Source organism: Podarcis tiliguerta (genome assembly GCF_965153285.1).
Source record: "Podarcis tiliguerta genome assembly, chromosome: 14".
NCBI lineage: Eukaryota > Metazoa > Chordata > Lepidosauria > Squamata > Lacertidae > Podarcis > Podarcis tiliguerta.
The window spans coordinates 40145352-40172791 of record NC_139547.1 but is presented as its reverse complement, the minus strand read 5'-3'; the positions used below and the strand labels follow the sequence as shown (position 1 = coordinate 40172791).

Below are 27440 nucleotides of genomic sequence, written 5' to 3'. Positions count from 1 at the left end.
ATCAGTTAGCTCCCAAGACAAGAGACAGCCACTGGCAAAAGAAAAGGGGTGTTAAACAGATGTATGATCCAAATAAGTGCTCTTTGAACTTATGTGACCTCCTTGCACTACTATAGCCTAGATGAGGGGCAAGGAAATCTGTGCTCCCCTCATCAACCACAACAAATATGGCCAACTTTCAGAAATTATTAGATGATCTGGAGGGCCACAGACTCGGACCTCATGGCAAAACGGCACCATTTCCATCATATCTGGCAGTAATTAAGTGTCATACAAAAATATTTATCTATTGCAAAATTATCCTGGCACCTATAAAGCATGACACTGACATAAGCAGAGAAGGTGCACAGCAAGAGGGGAGGGGAGGAACGTTACCTTGGGGAAGCCAGATTCGTCACACTCCTTAATCATGCCAATAAAATCCATAGACCTGGCAGCAATAAATTCGGCTCTGAAGGCGGACATGACTGAATTCAACAGCAAGGCACTAGAAGAAACATCCAGATTAAGACAAGATATAACAGAAAAGGAAAAGGACTTTAATTTTATTCTTTACATTAGGGCACACCCAGACTAGCAGGATTGTTGCACAAATCAACCAATAATTTCACAAGGAGAATTCACGGCATCCTATGAGTGTTATTTCCCTCCCATGCATAAAAAGCAGTAAAGATTGGGGGGCAAGTAGGGATAAAAACACTTCCGCAATAGATCTTAGCCGAAGTCTTGTTCTGTTGCCTCCTTTCCAGATACTGCCTTGCCTCTTCCCACTTCATGAACCGAGTTGGCTACTTTTTATTTTTTAAAAAATCTATGTCAGTGTGGCCACAGACACTTTGATAGTTCCTTTTCAGATAAAGTTAAAACTGGTTGGCGGGCAGTGGGTCCCGAGTTTCCTGTCCCTTTCCGCTCCTTTTCTTTTCTTTTCTTTTCTTTTCTTTTCTTGTAAAGACCCCAAGAGCTCCTGCAATGATTTTGCAAAGTTTTTTGCAGATAAAATCACTCATATTCGGAAGGAGCTAGACACCACCGTGGGAGCAGGGCTGGGGCGGGAGAGTGCTAGAGCTCTGTCTGGTCAAGTTGCATGGAATCAATTTCAATCCGTTACCCCCGAGGATGTGGACAGGCTGCTTGGATGCGTGAAACCAACCACCTGTCTCCTTGATCCTTGCCCATCCTGGCTAATAAAAGCAAGCCGGGAAGGGCTGGGCGATGGGCTCTGCGGGGTGGTGAATGCTTCCCTCTGTGAGGGAACATTCCCAGATCCGCTGAAAGAGGCGGTCATTAAACCGCTTCTTAAAAAACCATCTTTAGACCCGGCCAGTATGGCCAACTATCTCCCAGTCTCAAATCTTCCATTCTTGGGCAAGGTGATTGAGCACGTGGTTGCTGAACAACTCCAGGCACGCCTGGAAGATGCGAACCATTTGGATCCCTTCCAGTCGGGATTCAGGCCTCATCATGGGACTGAAACTGCCTTGGTCGCGCTGGTTGATGATCTCCGGCGAGCTAGGAACAAAGGTGAGAGTTGTTTCCTAGTTCTGCTGGATCTCTCAGCGGCCTTTGATACAATCGACCATAACATCCTTCTGGACCGTCTAGAGAGGCTGGGAGCACTGTTATACAGTGGTTTCGCTCCTTCCTCCTGGGCCGTGTTCAGAAAGTGGTGGTGGGGGGTGAGTGTTCAGACCCCTGGGCCCTCACTTGTGGGGTGCTTCAGGGTTCTGTCCTCTCCCCCATGCTTTTTAACATCTATATGAAGCCGCTGGGAGAGATCATCAGGGGGTTTGGACTGGGTGTCCATCAATATGCAGGTGATACCCAGCTCTACCTCTCTTTCAAATCAGAACCAGTGAAGGCAGTGAAGGTTCTGTGTGACTCCCTGGTCCTGAATAGGGTAACTGTGCCCCTGAAGGACCAGGTGTGCAGCCTGGGAGTCATTTTGGACTCACAGCTGTCCATGGAGGCGCAGGTCAATTCTGTATCCAGGGCAGCTGTCTACCAACTCCACCTGGTACACAGGCTGAGACCCTACCTGCCCGCGGACTGTCTCGCCAGAGTGGTGCATGCTCTAGTTATCTCCCGCTTGGACTACTGCAATGCGCTCTACGTGGGGCTACCTTTGAAGGTGACTCGGAAACTACAACTAATCCAGAATGCGGCAGCTAGACTTGTGACTGGGGGCAGCCGCCGAGACCACATAACACCGGTCTTGAAAGACCTACATTGGCTCCCAGTATGTTTCCGAGCACAGTTCAAAGTGCTGGTGTTGACCTTTAAAGCCCTAAACGGCCTCGGCCCAGTATACCTGAAGGAGCGTCTCCACCCCCTCGTTCTGCCTGGACACTGAGGTCCAGCGCCAAGGGCCTTCTGGCGGTTCCCTTATTGCGAGAAGCAAAGCTACAGGGAACCAGGCAGAGGGCCTTCTCGGTAGTGGCGCCCGCCCTGTGGAATGCCCTCCCATCAGATGTCAAAGCGATGAATAACTACCTGACATTCAGAAGACATCTTAAGGCAGCCCTGTTCAGGGAAGTTTTTAATGTGTGATATTTTAGTGTATTTTTGGTTTCTATGGAAGCCGCCCAGAGTGGCTGGGGAAACCCAGCCAGATGGGCGGGGTACAAATAATAAATTATTATTATTATTATTATTATTATTATTATTATTATTATGAAAAGTCCTTGTACTGGGAGCTTCATTTGGTTTTTAAGACATTGTATACAGAGCAGCTGGTTGCTGTTATGACCTCTGACTCGGGCAACTATCCAGACACAGAGATGGAAGCTGATGAGATACCAGCTAAGGAGCTGAAATGAATTCAAGGCTCTGAGCTGTTTGCTGGAGATCTGGACACCACTGTTAGGTGCCAGGTGAACACGTTCCTATTCACCTATGCATTTTGCCCTTAACTGGTACTCGTCTTTTGGGTGGGGATGGAACATGTCCTTGTTATGCTATAGCAGGATGAGCCCTTTTCGTTAATATTTTTTATCTTCTGGTGCATTTAAGATTCAGTACTGTATGCTTTTTAAAAATAATAATAATGGCCTGTTGTTTTGAGACATCCCCCCCCCCCCCCCAGTAAGAGACAAGTGAGTGTAACAAATGAATAAGAAAGCGCCCACTAAAGGAGCTCTGAGGAAGATTTTTTTTTTTTTTTTGGAACCTTGTGAGCTTCTGCCCATCAGAGTAGGCACGGCTGGGAATGACTGACAAATGGAGTAACACAAAGGCAAAGACTGACAAATGGAGTAACACAAAGGCAAAGGCACCTTTGCAACGTTCACAAATGTTCACAAAAGGCGAATCCTTCAAAAGGTCCCAGCTGAAGGAGGTTGACCACAGACAGAGTTTGTTGAATGGTGGGTGGGTAGGTGTGTGTGTGTGTGTGTAAATTTGTTTATTTGGGTTTTTCAAATTAAAATTTTACAATAAAGTATCAACAAGGAATCTCCTGGACTTCCCTCCTCCCCTTTGTGGATCCTATTGCCAGTCCTTTTCTCCTGAATATTTTATAATAATCCAAATCTTTTGGATTCACCATTCAACTACAAGTGTTATTCCAATCCCACTAACATTTTTAGCTGTTTACAATGGTTATTAAGATTGATTATAAATTTTCCCCATTCCTTATTAAAATTCTGGTCTTCTTGATTTCTGATTCTTCTGGTCATTTTGCCATTTCAGCATAGTCCATCAACTTGATCTTCCATGACAGGTTTTTATATAAACGCATCCACACTTTTTCCCACGTAGAGGACTTCCCTACCCCCCCCCAATAGGACTCAATAGCAGCATTCAGCTACCGATGGAGAAAGAAAAAGGAATGTTTTGAATAAACTTGTCCCGCCTCCATTGTGGGACAAGGAGCAAGTTTTCCCCCCTCTCCACTGGGCTCCAGAATGAAGCCCCTTCCAGTAGGACTCCTCTAGATGTAAGTAAGGATCAGGGCCCTTCAGAGTTCCCCCAAAAAGCCTTGCAAGCACACTACTTACTTGTTGCCTAGCTTCTTACACCTTTCCATCATTTCCGTCAGCAAAACCTACCAAAGATAAGTTCATGAGAATGAAAAAATAAGCACCCAACCAAAACAGTCATTATCTGAACATAAAAAACCCCCACTCAACCATAACTTTCATTATTGAAACTTCAAATGACGCAGACATATCCAATTGTGACCCCGCAATGGGAAAGTGAAGGAGGTGCAGTTCGCCAATATTTCCTTTGTTGGAGATTCTGCTTCCAAATCTCTCGGCCATTTTGTTTTTGAACATGAAGCAAGTAAGCATATTTGCTCCAGATCAGATGATAGCACTGCTTCTATACGGATGTTACCCTGGACCACTGCCATCTAAGCTAGTGGGCACCATTAGGCCTTTGAATATTGGGGAAAAAGAGGGAACCTACATTCAATCTGACTGACCAGATAAACATACACAGGTTTCTAATAAGCAGCCCAACATGATGAGGGCCCCTGGTTGTGTGGAAGAACCTGTAAGAGTTCAGCTGCACAGGTCCCGGGTCCAGATAGCATCATTTTGTGGTCTGCATTGATGACCCCTTGCTACTTAACAGACTAAAGGAACTCTCTCAGCCCTATGACATTTTAATCCAAAGCATGACACTTAACAGAATTTTTCTGATTTTTAGGAGGACAGAGACGAAATCAATTATTTGGCTCCACCTATCATTGCTCCAGGGGGACGTGGGTGGCGCTGTGGGTTAAACCACAGAGCCTAGGACTTGCCGATCAGAAGGTCGGCAGTTCGAATCCCCGCGACGGGGTGAGCTCCTGTTGCTCGGTCCCTGCTCCTGCCAACCTAGCAGTTTGAAAGCACGTCAAAGTGCAAGTAGATAAATAGGTACCGCTCCGGCGGGAAGGTAAACAGTGTTTCCATGCGCTGCTCTGGTTCGCTAGAAGCGGCTTAGCCATGCTGGCCACATGACCCGGAAGCTGTACGCCGGCTCCCTCGGCCAATAAAGCGAGATGAGCACCGCAAACCCCAGAGTTGGCCACGACTGGACCTAATGGTCAGGGGTCCCTTTACCTTTACCACTGCTCCATCCTTGTCTATTATTGCCTCTGGCTCCACCTAGAGTTGGTCTCCTTGCCTTCCATCCTCCACCCGCCCCACCATATCAATGGACAGCAGCCACCCAGCCTGCTGAGATACACCAGTGTCAGGCAGCTTCCCATGTTCCTAAATCACAGCTCTCACTGACTACCCATCCAGAAACTGATTTCATTCTGGCACACATAGTTCCCCTACCCCTCTCATTAGCTAAAGGGCATCTGCCTTCCAAAAGACAGAGGACAGAGATTTCCAGTTGTCCGCTCCCATTCAGGGAACATCAAATCGATCACCCCTTGCTATCAGCTTAACAAAAGGATGGTCTCCCAGTAGCCATGGTCCTATTCTTTTGCAGCGGGAAGAAGAAGAAAACAAGTTTCTTTGCAAAGCATCTGATTTAAGGCGGGAGGGAAATGTGGTGAAAAAACAAAGAGGCAAAGTCTAAGTTTGTGAAAGATTTCGTATTTCCACATGGCTGCATTGCCACTGGCTTGTTGTTTTTTAACGTTGGCACATGGTATAATACCTCGCGAGGAATTGAATTCTTGCTTAAGACTGTTTTGAGAGGAGGCTGTTTATGGAGGAGTTTAAAAATAAAAGGAAGTGTAATTTGCATGACCAAGGTGAGAAAGTAGTGTGAAGAACAACACTGGCAACATCAAAAAGTAGGATAACAAGTTTCCTTGGTTATGCCAGCGAACATGCTGAGCTGTAAAAAAAAAAAAAAAAAAAATTCAACACAAATGATGCATTATGACTACTGGTTTAGTAGAGGTTCTGTGTTAAGATTATTAAACTGAAATCCTGCACTGACTGGCAGCAGCTCTACAGGATTTCATATTAGGGACATTCCCAGCCCTACATGGAGATGCCAGGACCTTCTGAATGCAGATGCTCGACCACTGAGCCAGGGCCCTTCCACTAATATGTACGCTGTTGTAAGAATGTTGGTTTATTTCTGTAGGTGCTTATGTTCCAACCCTGAACACACTACTTTCCGCTGAAATCAATGAGATTAAGGTCACATCCATACCATATATTTAAAGTATAATTCTACCACTTTTAACAGTTGTGGCTTCCCTCAAAAGAATCCTGGGCACAGTAGTCTGTTAAGGGTTTTCACCTCACAGAGCTATAATTCCCAGCGCCCTTAATAAACTACAGTTCCCAGGATTGTCCGTGACTGTATAAGAGGGTTGGTTTTTTTACCTGTATGATGTGGATGTAACCTTTGTCCAAATCCTCTTTTAACGCTGGTAGGCAAGCAAGGGAAAGGAGGGTCTATAAATATATATCATCCTCCAAGCTGGATGCAAATTTTGTGTGGATGCCTATTGGACAACTAGAGAGTTTATATTAATTTATATATTTAACTGATGTTTACTGCATCCTTAATGTTTGCTGACTGGGGTATTATTATTATTACTACTACAGTATTATTATAATATTTCTTTTGCATTCGTGGGTGTTTGTATGTGTCCATTTTTCTTTGTCAAATTTGCAAATTTGGCACAGGAAGGATTGGTCAAACATTCTTCAGTTCAGAAGTCTATGGTCTGTCTTTGCTAAATTGACAGTAACTAGATCATCCAGGTCAGGCCACTGATTTGTGGGAACAGAAACTATTTTGCAGAGCAGCAGCCTCAAATTCTAGAAATGCATCAGAAATTTGGAGGCTACAAATTTTCCATCAACATTTATAAGCCTTGTTGTCAACGCTGGCACTTATCTTGCACTCATGTGCGGAACTATCACATTCAGCCTCCAGGTGCTTTGAAATAATTCTTCAAAGACCTCTCACTTTAAAAACAATTCTACAAAATCATGTGCCTCTTAAGCCACATTTCAATTTTACATTTAGTGGCTCTTTCTAATCAACAACAGCATTAACAAAGCTTTGCCTGCACATTCATGGGTGGTAGATGGTAGATAGCTTTAAGAACAGAACAGGCCAGATCAATACATATTATTCACAGCACTAGAACTCTACCTGCTAATGGTGCCACCTATGTAACCTGAAAACTTCACTGATTTAGTTCCACTTTCTTGGACTGACACGGGAGAAGCAACAGATTCAGATATCAGAGCGTTTTCCATTCATACAAAGTTCAAATGCGGTACTAGGCCTCTGTTCTGGTTAAACGTTAAACTCTTTCCACAGTCAAAGAGAGATCTTTACCTCTGCAGCCCGGTAAGAGATGCACTGTAGAATCCAATCTATTGCAGGAGAATAAAGGGTTAGATATAATGGGATCTCTACACACTGCACCACCAACTGATTCTGAACTGTATCCCCATGAATCTGTTAAAAATATAAAAGATAAATCATGATGGGGGTAGGAAGAAATAATACTGTGCATTCATTAAGGAGTCAAAACATTCAACACTGACTTCAAGGAAAATTGTAGAACCCCAGGATCAAGGGAAGTAATAGTGCCACTGTATTCTGCTCTGGTCAACCTCACCTGGAGTACTGTGTCCAGTTCTGGGCACCACAGTTCAAGAAGGACACTGACAAACTGGAACGTGTCCAGAGGAGGGCAACCAAAATGGTCAAAGGCCTGGAAATGATGCCTTATGAGGAACGGCTAAGGGAGCTGGGCATGTTTAGCCTGGAGAAGAGGAGGTTAAGGGGTGATATGATAGCCATGTTCAAATATATAAAAGGATGTCACATAGAGGAGGGAGAAAGGTTGTTCTCTGCTGCTCCAGGGAAGCGGACACGGAGCAATGGATCCAAACTACAAGAAAGAAGATTCCACCTAAACATTAGGAAGAACTTCCTGACAGTACGAGCTGTTCGACAGTGGAATTTGCTGCCAAGGAGTGTGGTGGAGTCTCCTTCTTTGGAGGTCTTTAAGCAGAGGCTTGACAACCATATGTCAGGAGTGCTCTGATGGTGTTTCCTGTTTGGCAGGGGGTTGGACTCGATGGCCCTTGTGGTCTCTTCCAACTCTTCCAACTCTTCCAATTCTATGATTCTAGGATTGCATCCAATGATGGGATTGTTTTAACAGAAATTGCTTTCACTTGTGCATGTTGGGACGCCTGATTTTTACCTACACGCACACACACCGCTGCCACTGAAGGAGCATCTCCACCCCCAGCGTTCAACTCGGACACTGAGGTCCAGCTCAGAGGGTCTTCTGGCAGTTCCCTCACTGCTAGAAGCAACATTACAGGGAACCAGGCAGAGGGCCTTCTCAGTAGTGGCGTGCACCCTGTGGAATGCCCTCCCATCAGATGTCAAGGAAATAAACAACTATCTGACTTTTATAAGACATCTGAAGGCAGTCCTGTTTAGGGAAGTTTTTAATGTTTGATATTTTATTGGGTTTTTAATATTCTGTTGGGAGCCACCCAGAGTGGCTGGGGCAACCCAGCCAGATGGGCAGGGTAGAAATAAATTATTGTTGTTGTTGTTGTTAGCTACTACAGCCACCTGCACCATAACCCATTTTAACCCAGTGTTTGGGGTGGCTTAAGGGGAAGGGAATTAGTGGAAATTAGCAGAAACGCTTTCTGAATGGGGAATACAGTGGTGCCTCGCAAGACGAAAAGAATCCGTTCCGTGAGTCTCTTCGTCTAGCGGTTTTTTCGTCTTGCGAAGCAAGCCCATTAGCGGATTAGCGGATTAGCGCTATTAGCGGTTTAGCGGCTATTAAAGGTTTAAGGGATTAGCGGATTAGCTGCTAAAAGGCTATTAGCAGCTTAGTGCCTTAGATAAAGGGGGTGGGGAGCGGAAAAAAAACCCCAGGAATCGCAAGACATTTTCGTCTTGCAAACCAAGCCCATAGAAAAATTCGTCCTGCGAAGCACCTCCAAAACGGAAAACCCTTTCGTCTAGCGGGTTTTCCGTCTTGCGAGGTATTCGTCTTGCGGGGCACCACTGTATCTGAAAACCAAACAGCTATGAGAACTCCCAGATCACACAATACTAGATTACTTGCTCCTCAATCCCCTACCCAGCTGCTTTCACCAAATTACACCCACCTGTCCCACACCTGATGTCCTATGTGAAAACAGGTGTGGGTAGGTATCAATGCTGCCACAAGGGAACTACTGGGAGCTGAAAGTGCGTTTCCCGATTGTTCCTTCACACACAGGGTTCTTGAAGAGGCTCAGTGAATCCTTTTCAAGTTGTCAACTGATGTCAAAATGATGTCATGTGAGTGACGTCATGTGACTGACAAGAGGACAGCCCTGTCCGTCTGTTGAAGCTGGCCCACAGCAGGGTAGGGGAAGCAAGGTTCCAGCTAGCAAGCCGTATCCTGTCCACATCTGGGCTAAGTGAGCAAACGCACACGAAAAACACTCCCAATGTTTACAGAATCTCTTACTTACTTGCTTAAAAGTCAGGAGGAAGTCAAAGAAGTTCTTGTTGAGGTTCTCTTTCAGATGAGGAGCTACTTCCATCCCAACCTACATTCAAAGAGCCACATAAGTTAAGCCTAGTCTTTGTCTCTTCCGCTGCAACACAATCATGTATATTCATATACCTATTGCAAGATTTGGGCGGGGGGATCCACTTAAAAATGGCACACAAGGAAAATTAGATGAGTATTCAGACAAGGAAGTAATCATATGGTGCAAGGTGAGTGCACTGTAAGAAAGCGGAAGAATGCAATATATAGCCAGTGTAATATTTCCTAGAAATAGGAAGTTGGCTATTTCCTAGTCTACAGAAAACTGCAACAAAACTGGTTGGTCTGGAGGCATTCTGCTGAGTCTGCCAGATTATCTAAGATCAACCCTCCAAGGTCCTCTCTAGTCTGTCAATAAGAGATACTAGGTCGATTGGTATTATGGACAGGGCCTTTTCAGTGGTGACCCCATATCAATGGACTATTCTCCCCCAGGAAGAATGAATGGTCCCATCTTTCAAAAGGACTCACAATACCTTTTTATTTCAAACCTGCTTTTTCTTAATTATTGTATCTTAATGAAATTTTAATGCTCAATTTAAGGGATATAATGTGCACTTTAAACATTATAATTGTTTGCATAGTGTCATACTTAATTGTTCAGTTATTTTGCATGCTACCTTATGAGGGCGGTTTATAAATATTTTAAGAACTAAAGCAAACAAATGACACCAACTAGTCGAATCAACGTTTCACGGAACCAACAAAACTGCATTTTAAAGAAGAGAATCTTACTCTGCAGAGATACGCCCTAGCATAGACAGCAACCAAAGGATCTCCTATTCCTCGGATCATGGAGGTCAGCCGTGGGAGACATTCAGAAATTCCTCTGTAAAGAAGATTTGAGAAAGTAGGGGGTTTTTGATGATTGGCAAACCGTTTTTGAAATGGAGATAGCTTAGAACAGCAGCTTGTGTTATGGCTTGGGCATCCTGTGTTGAAAGGGCAGGGAGGGGGAGACAGAGTCAGAAATGGATTTGTAAAAATGTTACATGGGGGGGGGGACAAAAAAAGAGCATTACACTTACTTCTGTAAAACAAGAAAATCCTTAATAAAATAAAATTAAAAAATTAAAAATTAAAAAACTAAACCATTCAGTATTTCATTATTGCATCCATCAAAACTTATTCACACTGTTGAATTTATCTTAATGCTACCAGTGTTTTCAAGTGTACACAATTTCCCCCATATATTCAATAAACATTTTCCAATCTTCTTTTAAAAAAAAGAAAAAGAAACCCCACCAGACATGCCCAAGGCCAACATCCGACATATCCCAGAAATCTTTTTTCTACTTTTAATTCAAAAGACACCACCAGTGTTCAATCAAGTCATTGGTAGAAGCCAGAAAAATCTCTGGGTATAATTAATTTCCATACCCCCCCCCTACATTTATCAAATATTCACCAAATATTATTAGCCTTACGTTTTGGAAAGAAATTTGTTGCACTTCAGTATTGCTGCTTCCACATAACTGGAATAAAGTGTCAAGGGGGGAAAGTTCAAAACAGTAAAGTCATTGGGATTATCCAAGGCACAGAGACCCTGTGTGAAACTAAACAATTGTTTAACATAACATAGGCAAACCTCAGAGAGCTTTGAACTCCCCTTTCCTTCTCTACTGTGATGGACAGAGAAGAACAAAGATTCTGCTTTCGCTTTTTATGAACTTCAGTTTAGTGTTACGTTGCCTCTGAACTATAAACAGTGATTCGTCTTAATTATAGCTTGCTTCAACAAATCAGCTTCTTAAAACTATGGTTTGAGGTTAGCTTGTTTCAATCAATCATAGTTAAATTTGGCCACAGGTTCAGGTGACACAATATCTATTATCTAGGGAAATAACATCTTAGGAGCTACAGTACAACTAACATCTGATGTTTCTTTCATTGACTGCAGACCTATATTCATTCTCTTGGATTAATAAACTTTAAAAAGAATTTTTTGCAGTATTATGAGCCAAGGAAATTCTAAATAACCTATACCTGCCACACTGATATTGCTACCTTGGTTCTCTCAGCCGGACTACAATGCCATATGCTGGTCATAAAGGTGAAGGGACCCCTGACCATTAGGTCCAGTCGTGGCCGACTCTGGGGTTGCGGCGCTCATCTCGCTTTATTGGCCAAGGGAACCAGCGTACAGCTTCCAGGTTATGTGGCCAGCATGACTAAGCCGCTTCTGGCGAACCAGAGCAGCACACGGAAACGCTGTTTACCTTCCTGCCGGAGCGGTACCTATTTAACTACTTGCACTCTGACATGCTTTTGAACTGCTAGGTGGGGAGAGCAGGGACCGAGCAACGGGAGCTCACCCCGTCGCGGGGATTCGAACCGCCGACCTTCTTATCGACAAGCCCTAGGCTCTGTGGTTTAACCCACAGCGCCACCCACGTCCCTATGCTAGTCATAGAATCACAGAATTGTATAGTTGGAAGGGCCATTTAGTCCAACCCCACTGCAGTGCAGGAATCCTGCCCACAGACATCCCTGGGTGGGCTTGAACCACCAACCTTCTGGTTAACAGCCAGATGCACTAGCCCACTGTGCCACCAGCCCCTCTTGGGGGAGTTAGCTAGGCAGAGACTGGAAGCTGTTAATGCCATACCCCAGTCTGAGACCTTCCCTCACAATAAAGTGTGTTATGGCTCTGCGAAGTCAGCTATTGACTTGGGGATATTTTAGAGCGAATCTAGTCCCAGTAGTGCGGCCAGAGCATCTAGAGACCTATCTGATTCAACTTACCTGGGGGCTGGGTTAAGGAGACAGGTAAAGGTATTCCAAAGATTCAGAAAGGGAATTGCACCACTTGAGATAGGCGGCAGCTCTGCCACTGCCTAACCCCATTCCTCACCCCCCCCCATCTTTCTCTTTCACCCCAATACACCCATCCCTCCTCATCTTTTTCTGCCTGCTACATTAGCAGTCGCAGTGATGATGGTTTCTCCACCACCCACTGAAACCCTCGCTGCCGCCACCTCTTCTCTGCCTCTGTGCCCAAAAAGACCCTTCTCAGACCAATGCATTCTGGGTATGGAGGTCTGCAGAGGGCATGCACCACTGCCATGGCTGAGAGAGGGTGACCTTGGGCCGGTCACTCTGTGAGCTTTGTGGCTGAGGAGGGATTTGAAGCCAGGTCTCCCCAGCTTAGCCCAACTCTCTAACCACTACTTCAAATCAGCTCACGGGGCCATTCCCAATGCTATTCCTAATCAAGAGTAGAGCTGCTGAAATGAATGGGCATGATTCCCCCAGCCCTGCTTATTTCGTTGGATCTAGTTTGAGTAGAATTTAAGTTGGCTCAGTCTTTTCGACTTACTTTTACTTCAAAATAAAGAGTAAAAACCGCACACAACAGCTTAAGAAAGTCACTGATAATAATCATATCGTTCTTGTGGGATAAAGAGCTCGCTGTTTCGTATGTAAGTTATATGTGACACGTAAATTTCAAACTTGCTTTCTTGTTGAAAAGATAACCACCACATATTTTTAAAAAGTAAGCCTTAGCCATAGGCAAAATCTAGTCTCCATTTCAACCCTCAACTCTGCTGGCACCCTGGACAATACCTACAAGGGGTCTTTTGATACTCCTTTTTTTTTCCATGTGGAGAAACCTAAGGCAACACTATGATTTATTTTTGTAAAGAAATTCAAGCATAAACCAGATAACGTTTTCATCATCTTAAAGTCTCCTTCGGAAAAGGATACAATCTGGGAATGAGCTCTCGAATGGAAGCAATCTTGAAGAACCAGTTTAAACAGGTTTCTTTGGCAGTATCAACCACACTTTCAGGAGTAAAATTATCTGATAAAACAAGACAAAAGGAAGATTAAAAACTAAGAACCTGCTTCCTTATTACGTTTCTGAATAAAATTAGCAGTGATTTAATTCGCATAGTTCGGGGGGGGGGGTGGCACTCAAGAGGACTGATTAGAAAAATCACACACAAGAAGAGCCCTGTTGGAACCGAGGGAAGGCCTGGTTTTTGTCTCTAAGGGCCAAAAGCAGGCTATGAATGCAACAAACAACAGTCCAATCAAATTATTTCAGGTCATCTGGACAACTGTCTGCCATATAGAGCTGGGCAGTAGTGGAGAACCTCTGTGGTTGATGAGCTGCATTAGACCTGGTACAGATCCCAAATTGACCCACCAGGCCTCTCCCCACAAACCACGGCCACCTGCCACACACCTGACGTCACATGTGCAGATGTGGCTACAAAGGAACATCCAGGCGTTTGCCATTGACGGAGAGCACCATTGGTGCTGGGAGTGTGCTTTTAAAGCGGCTTGCTTCAATCTCCAACCAAGCTCCGTTTTGAAAGAAGCCATTAGAATCCAAGTCGCCTCCTGCAAACAGAGCATTTTCCTCTGGCAAACAGACTTCGAAAGGGCTCCCTGTGATCAGCTTCCAGCACCAATCAGCTGATTCAAAATTCTCTTCAGCTGAACTAGGGGTTCAACTTCTTTTTTAATTAACTGAGAACAACATTTATTTACGCGCACCAAACAGAAACACCAACAACGCATCATAAACGCAAGATGATAATTCCTCAGACGTTTGAATTGTTCATTATTATTTTTCAAAACTGTTGCATACTGGGCCGGAAATACTCCTCTGCTGTCCTTTATGAAAAATAATTCTGCAAAAAAAGATAGCGACTGGTCTAAAGTCACCCAGTGAGCTTTGTGGATGAATGAGCCCAAGTCTCCCATGCTCTATAACTCCTTTAACAACAAGAGGTATGTGTGTGTGTGTGTGTGTGTGTGTGTGTGTTTAGGAACTAGTCAATTGTACAATAGGTGACATTTGTATTTGCTGCTCCACCCACTACTGCCTCTGACCCTGCCAACCCCTGGCATGCGGCCCCCAATAGGGCATGCGGCCCTTGGCCCCCAAAAGGTTCCCCAATCCTGAGGTACATAGTGATATACAAAGAACAAGTACGGTATGTCATGTCCCTAGTTACCTACCTGGGAATAAAGGCCCCTGAATAAGATGGGATTTAACTCTGAGCAAGCATGCATGGGATTACATTATAACTGGGGCAACTACCATTCCTGCCTTTGCCGCATTCACAATGTTTATTCACATTTTCTCCACAGAGATTGTTTAAAAATGCAGGCGGGGGGGAAAGTGGGCCTTGGAAGCTAACAGGCATTACGGGCCTGAAGCATGTTAGGTCATCAGCGTACAAAAATTTGCAGAGACTTAACTGCTCCAAGCCTTACTTTGCTGCCCACGAATCCAAGATAAAACCAATATGACACTGCAGAAGGAACAGTTACGTAACAGTCAATATTTAGAATTTGCTGTCTGCTTAAATTTTTGCCTTGCTGAACTTGGGGAATTAGGACTTTATATGCCAGACAGTAAGAATTTCAAGTGTGGGGTTCTCAGTGCCAGACATTATTGTATCCTACAGATATATTTACCTATTTTTATACTATCCTAAAAATTCTCGGAGTGGGGAGATAATAAAATAATAAAGCAGCCAATCGGAACCAAGGGAAAACAGAGTAAAACTAGAGCACCGGTTACTGTGCAGATCAATCCTAATCCTTGATCTGCCACGTTGCAGGGGGATAAGATACTGTGACGTTTTCTCTCGGCTACTGTGAAGGTTCCCATCGTATCCACAAAATGCATGGGCAGAAGCTACTGCCAGTGGTATCCCTGACAACAGCAGCCAACATAAATCTCTGTAAAGGGTTTTTTTGGGGGGGGGTGGCTGGGATAGGAGGGGATACTTGGGCACAATCTAGGCCTCTCTGTTGTACCATGAAAACCAGTCGTTCTGCTTGTTAGCAATGTCACTTCAACAACATAGACAGAGCCCAGAGAGAAAAGAAATCCTGTGGGACAAAAGCAGTGTATAATATGAGAAAGAAATAGAGAGGTTTTGTCTTTCTTACATCAGGCCTTGTACATAGCAGGGATATATATATAAAATTAAAGATACAGTGGGAAACAGCCCATCACAGCACATGTTACCTCAGCAGGCATCATGCTGCTGTACCTGGTTGCTAAGCAACACCTCCAGCCATTTCTCCCTTCTCAGTTAACTTACTTGAACGCCAGCAGAGTTAACTCTTAGCTTACACATGGAATGATCTCTGCTGCGGCACTTCCAATGCTACTGTGCTGTCAGCCCCATTTCAGCAGCAGCAATGTGGACAGAGCAGGAGCTCCACTACTCTACTCAGTCCTGCTGCTCTGATCTAAGAGTTAAGATTGAAGCCTTAGACTGGGAAGACCTAGGTTAAAATCACCGCTTCACCAGAAACTCACTGGGAGACCTTGGGACAATTCCTTATTCTTCTCTCTCTTGGCCTAGCCTGCCTTACAATGTTGTTTTAAGGATAAACCGGCCCCTTATGCTATTTCAAAAGCAATATTTCGTTAACTATTCAGACTGGGATCCACTATTAGGAACATCAGTTATTAGTTCAGGAAATTGCAAAGATACCATCGCTAAGAATATAGGAAGGCTCAAGCCAAAGACCTTTCATCTAATTCACCATCCTGCTTCTCAAAGTGCTCAGCGAGAAGTCTCTGGTAAGCCCAAAAGAAGGACAAGCTCCCTAAGTTGATGGATATCACCACATCTTTTGGAAAGAAGTTCCATAGTTTTAAGCACAGATAAAGTCTGCAGCTTCGTCAAAGGCATGGATTTGAATTCCACCACTGACAGTAAATTAAGCGGCAGCTGTGCCCAAGTTGTCTATGGAGCTGGATTTAGGCTCCAGGCATTTCAAATCCCAAGATATTTTATCTTGGTAGTGTGCTCAAGCAGTCTAAGGTGCTGGATTCTGGCTGCAGTCTCTTCAGCAGCATGGGTCTAAATCCTACCACAGCCAGTATGCTTAGTGGACGGACTGCGGTGAAGTGCCTGCTTAGAATGAAAGAACTGCCATGTTCCGTTCACGACCCCTCCAGCTGGGCTGGGAGAGACCCTGGCCCGCGACCCTGGAGCCACTATGGTTTCAAATTGGATGGGCGACCGCGTGTTGAGATTCCTGCATTGGAGGGGGTTGGACTGGATGACCCCCCAGGGTCCCTTCCAACTCCACAATTCTATGATTCATTGCCAAGTTGGCATCGTCAGTACTGAGCAAGATGGACCAATGACATGACCAATGGTAAAGATCAGTGCACATTTTGCGTGGGGAAAGACCCAGATTTGATTCCTGGCATCTCCCAGTTACGATACTTTATTAAAGTTTTATACCGGCTTCCCTCCCGGGCAAGAAACAACAAAACATGTAGCAGAGCTGGAAGCAAGGGAAGAACCACGTGAAGATCTGGACAGACACTGCCAATCCAAAAAGGCAATACTGGGAGAGAGGGATAAACAGCCTGGCCTTGCATAAAGCCAGCTCCCTATGCAACAGCAAGACACACCGCCAGTCTTTTCACGATCTGGTTGACCCATTTTTGGGTGCCTGGGATGGAGGAGCTTCTTTCGAGAAGGTGCTTTTGCTGACATACCTTGCGCTAACAAATGAGCAAACCGGGCCTCATCCAATGGAAGCAAAGTGGGTCAAAGTGATTTGATATGGGGCGGCGGGGGATCTCTGCGTTCTGAGCACCTTTCTGCCACAGAACAAAGCAGAAGCGGCAGAAGTTCCCGTTCAACTGAACTGGAGCAGGGACTGCCGCTTATTATTCTGCTGCTGTGCTGTTCTCTCCTCAAAAGCGCCGAGCCTGTGCAGAAACTCAAGGGGGTGGGGGAGAGAGAGAGAGAGAGAGAGACTGCAATTCTCTCCCATTTGGCAACAGCCCACCCCTAAGCGCTTGAGGACTTTTACGTAACGAAGCACGATGGGGACCCGGAGTCCTTAAGTTCAAGCATGCCCTAACTGCCAAGGCGGTTAAGGACAAGACAGTGAGCAGCAGCTGTTGGGAGAGACGGCGAAAGAAACAGACTTGGATTAGGAATGTAAAAACAAGATTTAAAACCGGCTTCTTGCAAAAGAGGTACAGAAAATGGCACGCACGCACCAGAATCGACCTTATCTACAAAATATAACAACGTATTATATTGCACTGATTTCGAAGCCAGGCTAGCCTCATTGGCACGGCCATAAAACAGCGGTTTCATTATCAGAGACAAAGTGTGTCCCTTCGAAACCTCTGCAATGATCCCCGCTCCCTTCCCTGCTTAGGTACATCTGGGTAAGCACAGTCTTCAGCTGCAGCCTCGGTTTCCTGCAGGCAGGGGGGCTCCGGTGCTAAATCAGAAGTTTTTTCCTTTTATTGGAATGGAAAGAATGAGAACAAAATACCAATGAGCATGTTCTTGCTTTGCCCACAGCTGCTCAAGGCACAGAGGCTCCGCACAGGAAATTGCGCCTGTTTACACACACCGCGCCAGAGTCTCTCATGCCAGTGTGATTGCTGTAAGGATTTCAAGGCTCCTGTGTTTTTATTATTCTTACTGTTTGGTCGTCCTTTTTATACAGGCTTTGGGTGAAGGATGATCTAGCCTCAAAAAAAGGGAGCACACCAAATGAAACAGGAACATGCACTGCATCATGTGCCTGTGTGTGTGTGTGTGTCTGTACACACACACACACACACACACTTACATGCATCTAAAAGAAAGAAAAGGCAGCTGCATTATAGCAAATCGTTCCACTGGTCCATCTCTTGAAGGTCTCACACAGGAGTCTTTTTCAGCCGTACCAGGAAGGGATTGAATCTGGGACAAAGTATTTGATCTACCACCTAGATATGGCCCTTCTCTCAAGACACACACGTACCATAGGAGATCAGAGACATCCCCTACTTGTACAAACATACATGTGTGCAAATGTGCTTTGCAGGGGGTTAGACTAGATGGCCCTCAGGGTCCCTTTCGACTCTACAATTCTATGAAACACACCTCTCATGCACAGACAACCTCCTGCACGCACACACCAGTACAGAATAAAAACAAACAAAACCAGTATAAGTTACACTGAAAGTAAGCAGACCCTAGAAGCCAATTCACTTCTTCCCCTCAGCTTTAAGCATGATCACCAAAGGATTACTCAGATAAAATATCAGCTGCTGCAGGAGGAGCTAACATTCACATGTCTGGGCAAAATGGCTTCAACCTGGCACCAAAAAGGTGTCACTGTCAGTGCCAGGCAAGGCACGCTGGAGAAAGAATTCCACAGACGGGGCCAGTACTGAAAAGACATGTTCTGTTGTTGCCGCATTCTGCCAGTGAGGAAACGCAGTGAAGGGCCTCTAGTTATTTTGGTTGGCAAATAATGGGAAAATGCATTCTCCAAGGTAACAGGGTTCCAAACTGTGGCTTTATAAGGTTAAAACCATCACTTTCAATTGGGTTCAGAAAATTAAATGCCAGCAAGCACTATTGGGCCAGAATTCAGACCATCTGGCTCTGCTCAACATTCGGCTTTTGTCGAACTCTGCATCAGCTGCAGTTGCTAAACAGTCTTCCAGGGCAGCCCCACAAACAACACATTGCAGTAATCCATAATATATATACGTGTTCATATTGTGTAATTTTCAACAATACTGAATTTAAAAGTCTGAGCCCAAAGTCTGTATGTTTAGTTTATTTTTTTTAAAGTATGTATATATTGCTAACTCATACAGAAAACATCTAAGCGGTCTGCAACAAATATAAAACCACAATAAAATATAAATTTCACGGGGTTCAACTGTAACAAATATGCCTGTGATTATAACTTAAGGGTTGTAGACAGTTATGTTTTATTCAACGTAAACCCACCTGAATTAGTGGATATGACCAATTCCAATGGGTCTACTCTACTCTGAGTAAAACTTAGCTGGGCACAACACTAAATCTGCAAGTAAGTAGCACAGCAATAGTGTTACCTGGTAAGGAGCTGCGATTATCTGTGCACATGGAGAAGATTCTTTCATACACCAGCTTTCCTGCAAGGATTTTTAAAAAAGCTATTCATTCTTATGCATTTTAAGATACAAATGTAATGAACATAAACAGTAAGATAATGGGTTGAGATTTACGGGCTAGAGAGAATACATCTAGTCTTCAACAAGACTTCTAAATCCAGATTGCAAATCACGTTAAAAGCAAAATTTGGGTGGAGAATTTTGAGGGGCTGTTTGCACACAGCTCTAGTTTTCAACTTGCCAAATGCAACTGTTTCCTGTTACATTATACTGTCATCTAGTGGAGCCAAGTAGGCAACTTCAGTACTTCCTTTTGCACTTAAAACACCACTTCAAAGAAATGATTTGCCACCCATTTTCACTGAACGCAACATGGAAAGGAACATTTATTTTTCTCTGTATGTTTAGCAAAACTGACTGTAGGAAAACCTCTAAGCTGTTTACAAAACTGGAGGTTCCTCCACCCCTGTTGTAGGTCCACAATGTCACCCAGAATGGAGATAAACTCAGAGAAGGCAGGGCTCTCTCCCAGCCCTTCCGGGAAATGCTGGGGACTGAAGCGGAGAAATTCTGCATGCAAGGCAAGTGTTCTGTCCCTGAGGTACAAGTCCAATGTATTCCTGTAGACAAATGTGGGGTGTAATCCACTGGGAGCAGTCAAGTACAACATTCCTTGTAATGCTAGAGAAGACATGTGAGGGAATGTTTGGTTCAGCCAGTCAAAACTTCCTGTTCCTCCTGGTTGGAGCATCCTTCCTTTGCATGTGATAGAAGGTGGGTGTGATCTAACCTGCCCAGGTAACAAAAGGACGAGTCACGCAGCACACCTCTCTCTTTTTCACTTCCTTCTTTGTCTGACCAGCTTTTAGCTAGGACTGCTCTGCTAGCTCTCAGCTAGCAGAAGCACTGGAATTATTCCCTCATACGGGGGGAAACATGTACATATTTGTAACTGTCTGCCTTCAGGGATCCAACTGTGAACTGATGTAAGTAAACTTCTTTTATTGACTTTGAATAAGATTATGGCATCTTTATTATTTTAAGAGGGATTGAAGGGAACTTACCAGGAACGTACAATTCAACCTGAAGACAGATTGAATTGTATAAATAGTGAGAGGCTTACACAAGCCTGAAACCAGCTATCTGCTGTGCATGTAAAAAGGGGAAGGTAAACTCTGCTAAGTAAAGGAACTTGGCGGAGGCCCAATTGCAGTCTGAACTCCAAGTCAGCTCAGATTCAATGGTGTTAAGCACAGCTCAGCCTCAGTTGCCACAGATGGCATTCTTGTGACGGGGGAAGTGGCACATGAACAGCTCTGCTTCCATATCAGGGTATGATCGGTGTCAGGTACCCAAGGCTGCAGCCAGGCAGTACAGAAAATAGGCTAAAGACATCTGTAGATGTTGTGCTAACACTACTTTTGGCTTGGATCCACAAAAACTATGATGAGAGGTTCCAAGGCAGATCGTGTTGCTCAGGTCACGTTTGTTGAGTCCAGGAAAGAACATCTGGTACTCTCTTTTATCTAACTGAACAAAGACATTTCACGGAGGTGAGCTAGTTTCAGTCGGTCAAGACCTTTGAAAGGGAAACGTCCAGTGTTCATTGGGGAGGGGCAGGAAAACCCACCACAAAAGGCATTTCAAAGAAGATGATGCCACAAACAAGACAGGTCCTTGAATCTTCGATGCAGCAGAAGGGCCGAATTATTTCATAGGCAACCTTCCAGGAGCCACAAACCAGTGCAAGATTTTTGTTGTCTTCCAAGTTTGCACTTACAAATTTCAATCTGAAAAAGGAGAGACGTTTGAGATGTCTGCACTTACCAAATGTGTCAAGTATGTCTGTTATTAAAACGAATTTGCTTGGATAAAACTGAATCACCGTTGTGTCTGAAAGAAGTTTAGAACACTAAGGAGGAAAAAGAGAAAGAAGAAATGACTAAGTTCACATAGTAAAGAAAATATCTACACTAGGAAATTATTTTGAAGTGCCAAAAAAGGGATTCAAAACAGCATGTGACTAAGGGAGAGGCTACAGCACAGCGATACATGGTTTTGTATGCAGAAGTTACCAGGTTCAATCCCTGGAAAGGCCTATACTTTAGCTCTAAAAGAGGCACTGCCAGTCAGAGTAGACTCTACTGAGCTAGATGGGGGAAATATATGATCTAGTAGTCTAAGGCTGCTTCCAATGATCATTCTGAAAATCAAACAGCAAAAGGTTGCCCAAAACATAGTGTTTTACTAACTCTCTTAAAACACGAAAGGAGTGGGCTTAGGAGGCTTCAAAGAGCTAGCTGTACAAGTTGGCGTTACTACTAAAAAGGCCCTGTTACTGGTATTGCTTGTCTTACCTATGAACATTGGAAGCTGCCTTTATACAGCTAGAGCACTGGTCCCTCTAGGTAAGGTAAAGGTAAAGAGCCCCTGGATGGTTAAGTCCAGTCAAAGGCAACTATGGGGTTGCGGTGCTCATCTTGCTTTCAGGCCGAGGGAGCCGGCGTTTGTCCAAAGACAGCTTTCTGGGTCATGTGGCCAACATGACCAAACCGCTTCTGGTGCAACGGAACACTGTGACGGAAACCAGAGCACACAGAAACGCCGTTTACCTTCCCATCGCAGCAGTACATATTTATCTACCTGCACTGGCATGTTTTCAAACTGCTAGGTTGGCAGGAGCTGCAATAAAGCAACGGGAGCTCACCTCGTTGCAGGGATTCAAACTGCCGACCTTCTGATCGGCAAGCCCAAGGGGCTCAGTGTTTTAGACCACAGCGCCACCCGCATCCCTGGTCCATCTAGATCAGTGCTGTCAACACCGACTGGGAGCAGGTTTCAGACAGGGGACACCCCTAGCCCTAGAGATGCCAGGGATTAAAACTGGGACCATCTGCATTCACAGCAGGTGCTCTGCCCCGAGCTGCAATTCTTCCATAATATACCCCAGATATATAGATATACCAGATGTCATTCCTCCCTAAAGGATAAGCAATCATAATTAAAACAGGGGGACCAGGCCCCTCCAGGTTTTCACAACTGTTGGCCACCTCTGTACCCCCATGGAACTAAAAGCAAGCACACCCAAAGATCCTGCTCAGACCACCCTCCCAGGGATGAAGAATTAAACAAAAATTGCAACGACTGCCCTTCCAGGCATTCCTTCTCCTGCCCACTTCTGCGTAGCTTAAGAGGCCCTTTCAATTCCACTCTGCCTCCTGCCCTAGAAGGTGCAATAGGCAGAGGAGGGGAGAGTAAAAGAGGCAAACAACCAGCAGACGGGAGGAAGGGAGACTGGCAGGTCAGCTGGTAGCCACCCAGAGGCTGGCATCACAAATTAGCATCATTGTGCATCCGCTGAGGCTCATTCACCAGCAGGGCACCCAGCGCCCACCCCTGCTGCTGCTCCTTCCTGTGGCTGCTTGTGGGGGCTTTGACAGGGTCCCAGAGCCTTCCTACTTCCTTCCCAAAGCTGGGCAAGCACTTTCTAGACTTTGGGAAGGAAGGAGGAGGGCTCAAGGACCCTGCCAGAGCCTCGCACCTCCTCCCCAAAGCCATATTACCAAGGTCCGCCCCAGGGTAACACCATCAAGAAAGAGGTGGGTCTGGCTCAGAGAGAGGGGCATCTTGATCTAGGGTTAAGGGTCAGCGCTGCTCCCAGGCGTCCTTTTGGAGCCCAACAGAATTAACAGCACCTTTAACATGCAATTTTCGCTATGCTTTAACCCCAATCATTATGATGCGCAGAACACGCTCGACATGTAATGCTAACCTGTATGACTATCTTTAGAGCTTTCACTTTTTGATCCGAGGCCCAAGCATCCTTCAAAGATTGATTGAGTTCTTCGATCCGGTTTGTATAATCTTGCTGAGTCAAGTTTAACAGCTCCTTTTGTGACCCCTGAAAAAAGAAGAAGGAAGCAGCGTGCAAAACAAGTGAATTTATAAAGTATGAAAAACAAGGAAAGCTGCTTTTTTCCCCAAGAGCTTCCTCCTCTCCCTTTGGCTTCTGCAGAGCTGCCAAGCGGTAGATTACATAACAAAACTATCATTGAAATTCAAGGGCAGCTGCATGTGTTTGGCTCTCCTTTGAAGCAGGCCAGCAGCATCCTCTGCAGTCAAAGAGCACCACCGGGTTGCATGATTTACCCTCCGGCAGAATCTCTTGATATTTATATCGCTACAAATTGCAGGATCAATGCATCAAATGCTGTGCTTCTCAGGAAGCCAGTGTACTTTGGTGTGGGAAGACTGATGTTATTATGCTTTCTTTCTTTTAAAAAACTAGAAATCAAGCACTGGGCCACCGGAGGGCTCTACTGCCGCTCTTGTTTTGAATAAATATTGTTAAAATCATGAAATGTGACCTGGAAATAAAGTGAACCAACAGAATCAAAGGGCTTCGGAGGAGGGGTCTTAAAGCAGGCATAGACAAACTCAACCCTCCAGATGTTTTGGGACTACAACTCCAATCATCCCTAGCTAACAGGAGCAGTGGTCAGGGATGATGGAAATTATAGTCTCAAAACATGTCCATGAGGTGCAGGTCAATTCTGTGTCCAGGGCAGCTGTTTGGTATGCAGGCTGAGACTCTACCTGCCCGCAGACTGTCTCTCCAGAATACTGCATGCTTTAGTTATCTCTTGCTTGGACTACTGCAAAGTGCTCTACGTGGGGCTACCTTTGAAGGTAACCCGGAAACTACAACTAATTCAGAATGCAGCAGCTAGACTGGTGACTGGGAGTGGCTGCCGAGACCATATAACACCGTTCTTGAAAGACCTACACTGGCTCCCAGTACATTTCCCAGCACAATTCAAAGTGTTGGTGCTGACCTTTAAAGCCCTAAACAGCCTCGGTACAGTATACCTGAAGGAGCGTCTCCACCCCCATCGTTCTGAGGTCCAGTGCCGAGGGACTTCTGGTGGCTCCCTCGCTGCGAGAAGCTAAGTTACAGAGAACCAGGCAGAGGGCCTTCTCGGTAGTGGCACCGGCCCTGTGGAACACCCTCCCACCAGATGTCAAAGAGAAAAACAACTACCAGACTTTAGAAGACATCTGAAGGCAGCCCTGTTTAGGGAAGCTTTTAATGTTTAATTGGTTATTATATTTTAATGTTCTGTTGGAAGCCGCAGGGTATTATTATTATTATTATTATTATTATTATCTCAGCAACCAATTTTTAGATTACCATCCTTTCATGTATTTTGCCCTTGGTTTTTTTCCTGTCTGAAAACTGCTGCTGGCTTTATTGCTGTTTTTTTCTCATTAGTCTATTTTGTTCCGTCTTGCGAGCTATCCCGAATATTTTATTTTAAAAGCAGGGTAGCGGGGTATAAATGTAGGGAAATGAAAGCGCTCGCTCACCTCTTCGAGATCATCCAGCTCTTCCAGCCTTGTCCGCACCTTCTCAGAAACTCCTGATCCAGGAGTTGTTGCTTTTCCTGAAGGGAATCACATACTGGAATGCTTTAAACTGCAACAGAGCTCAGTCGGCAAAGCATGAGACTCTTAATCTCAGGGTCGTGGGTTGGAGCCCCACGTTGCACAAGAGACTCCTTCACTGCAGGGGGTTTGGACTAGATGACCTTTGTGATCCCTTCCAACTCTACAAGCCTATGACCCTACGGAACCATTTCCAAACAACCCACTGAATAAATTTGGGAAGGAGGGATTCGCAGCTAATTTGGGGCTGATGTACAGGCAGTGACAGTTTTAGTTGCATCCTGTATGTGCGCGATTCTGAAAAGAGCCAACCACAGATGTGAACCAAAAGTCGCAAAAACAGGCAGAACAGGGCGGAGTGGGAAAGGAACAAGGAAGAATGAGGCGGCCTTGCGCAGGCCCTGCCGACACACGTGGGGCTCTGGAACATAACCACCCTGCAAATCAGTCGCTACCTGTAACTAACAGGTAAATGTAAAGGGACCCCTGACCATTAGGTCCAGTTGTGACCGACTCTGGGGTTGCGGTGCTCATCTCACTTTGTTGGCCGAGGGAGCCGGCGTACAGCTTCCAGGTCATGTGGCCAGCATGACAAGCCGCTTCTGGCGAACCAGAGCAGCGCACGGAAACACCGTTTACCTTCCCACCAGAGCGGTACCTATTTATCTACTTGCACTTTGACGTTCTTTCGAACTGCTAGGTTGGCAGGAGCAGGGACCGAGCAACGGGAGCTCACCCCGTCACGGGGATTTGGACCACCAACCTTCTGATCAGCAAGTCCTAGGCTCTGCGGTTTAACCCACAGCGCCACTACATAATGCCTAAATCAGTGCTTCTCAAGCTATCTGATGTGATGGACTGGCAATTTTCTGCCCCAAAATACCAGCGACCATACCATGCTTGGTCCCTAAGGGATCCTACCCAACCTGGACTGTGGTGGAGTTGCTAGGGTCCTGCAGCTGATTGCTCATGGACTGGTACCAGTCCACAGACCACCAATTGGAGCAACACTAACCTAAATTAACCCGTCTTTAAACAGGACGATGGCTACTGAAACTTCATGTTTCACAGTTAGATTATTGAGATATTTTGCACCTAATTTCCAGCTTTTCTCGTAACCATGTGCTGTGGAATATTTATGTGGCAATTTCAATATTCCTATAAGCAAGTAGGAAAATAGAAAACAATTCTGTGACATGTTTAAAACATTTTTTCCCCTTCCACAGTGCTACATATTAAAGCCACCACGTACCTTTTTCAGATCCCATACACAAGTTCTGCAATGAAACAAAACATTTGTTTTCAAAAGCAATAATTCCCAACAGCTGACAGGTGTAGTGGTATAACAAAAAGCCAGAACAATGTGAACCATGATAGGTTGTAATTAAAATTTGTTAAGAGTTATTAAGAGTAGGATGTTAAACTTTTTAAAAAAAATGTTTAGGGATAAGAGGGATATTGTGTTTAACATCCTGCCCGAGGAACAGTTCTGAGACTCTCAAGCTCAGGCAACACATTGTTTCAGATGTAAAAGTGTGGTTTTATGGTAACCATGATAAAAGACATATGGGATGAAGGCTTTTGTCAGGGCAAAAGGTAAATATGGATGAGCTCTGGGTCATGTTTGTTCCTTTTAATGGGTCTGCTCTCTATATGACTATCACTGGATACAACCCTAAGTTCAGTCGTGCTGCTTTAGGATGCAATCCCAAACCCACTTACTGCCCAACTGAATCCAATGGGGCTTCCTTCTGAGTAGGCATGGTTACACTGCTATTTCCATGCCCATCCTACCCTCCCATGCACTAATTTTTAAGTGTCTTTAGGAATAAATATGCACAACAATTCAGAAGGATGCTATGCTGTTCTCTCAATGGCTTAAAAATGAACATTACAAACATCTGCTATGCTAAAACAAAATTTACTGTACGTGCTTGCACACCCAAAAAGACTGGACCTACTTTCCTACTTTGTTGATATTATTGTTGTTGTTGTTGTTGTTGCATTTATATCCCACCTTTCCTCTTGAAAAATAACCAAACGTTCACTCACAATAGAAAGCTTTTCATTTGTTGTGTACCGAGCAAGGATGTCAGCCCGTTTGCTCGACCAAGGCTCAAAGTCACTGCCAACAGCCGAGGAATCATCTTTATCCCGTTTCTTTCTGGCACTCTCCTGCAGAGGAGAGACAAGCGAGGCACAGAATCCTCCAGATAATGAGACGTTTGACCTCTGGTATGTTGTTGTAAAGGCATATTTCATCATTTAAAAATACTAATAAATCTCACCCATATTTTTCAGGGCAAAGGTGGCATTCACTTTACAGGCACACCCATGCTGGGCAGGGCCAGAGGCAAATGTGGGCAGAGCAAATTCTATCTTTGTGCAGTAGGCTGGCTCTTAAACACACTTGCACAGCCCTCTTTGTCCTCTAGGCAAGTGTCAGACATTATCCCGGCTCAAGCACACACATTCCAGCCAGGCAAATACCCCCAGGGTGTGGAGCAGGGCCAGTAAGTGGGTGTGGCCAGGGAAGAGTTCCAAGGGCCAGATGGAGAGAGCCAGAGGGCCACATTTCGGCCCTGTGTCAGGGATAGGACTGAA

The 27440-nt window shown here is 44.9% G+C and overlaps 1 protein-coding gene across 7 annotated transcripts in view; it reads right to left on the bottom strand.

The window, feature by feature from the left end:
• VPS35L (VPS35 endosomal protein sorting factor like) overlaps window positions 1–27440 on the bottom strand; it is an 82760-nt gene that overhangs the window by 43647 nt on the left and 11673 nt on the right. For 5 of the 7 annotated variants that reach the window (XM_083413396.1, XM_083413393.1, XM_083413397.1 and 2 more), the window contains 13 exons: window positions 26889–27011; window positions 26089–26113; window positions 24759–24835; window positions 23164–23292; window positions 21219–21303; window positions 19353–19412; window positions 13205–13301; window positions 10924–10971; window positions 10232–10325; window positions 9417–9494; window positions 7252–7374; window positions 3996–4042; window positions 376–487 (listed from right to left, as the gene is read on the bottom strand). In XM_083413396.1, coding sequence (XP_083269522.1) covers window positions 376–487; window positions 3996–4042; window positions 7252–7374; window positions 9417–9494; window positions 10232–10325; window positions 10924–10971; window positions 13205–13301; window positions 19353–19412; window positions 21219–21303; window positions 23164–23292; window positions 24759–24835; window positions 26089–26113; window positions 26889–27011 — 1098 coding nt within the window. Of the gene's footprint in view, window positions 1–375; window positions 488–3995; window positions 4043–7251; window positions 7375–9416; window positions 9495–10231; window positions 10527–10923; window positions 11538–11900; window positions 13302–19352; window positions 19413–21218; window positions 21304–23163; window positions 23293–24758; window positions 24836–26088; window positions 26114–26888; window positions 27012–27440 lie in introns of all 7 variants that reach the window. The other 2 variants (XM_083413398.1, XM_083413399.1) reach the window with 2 other exon arrangements.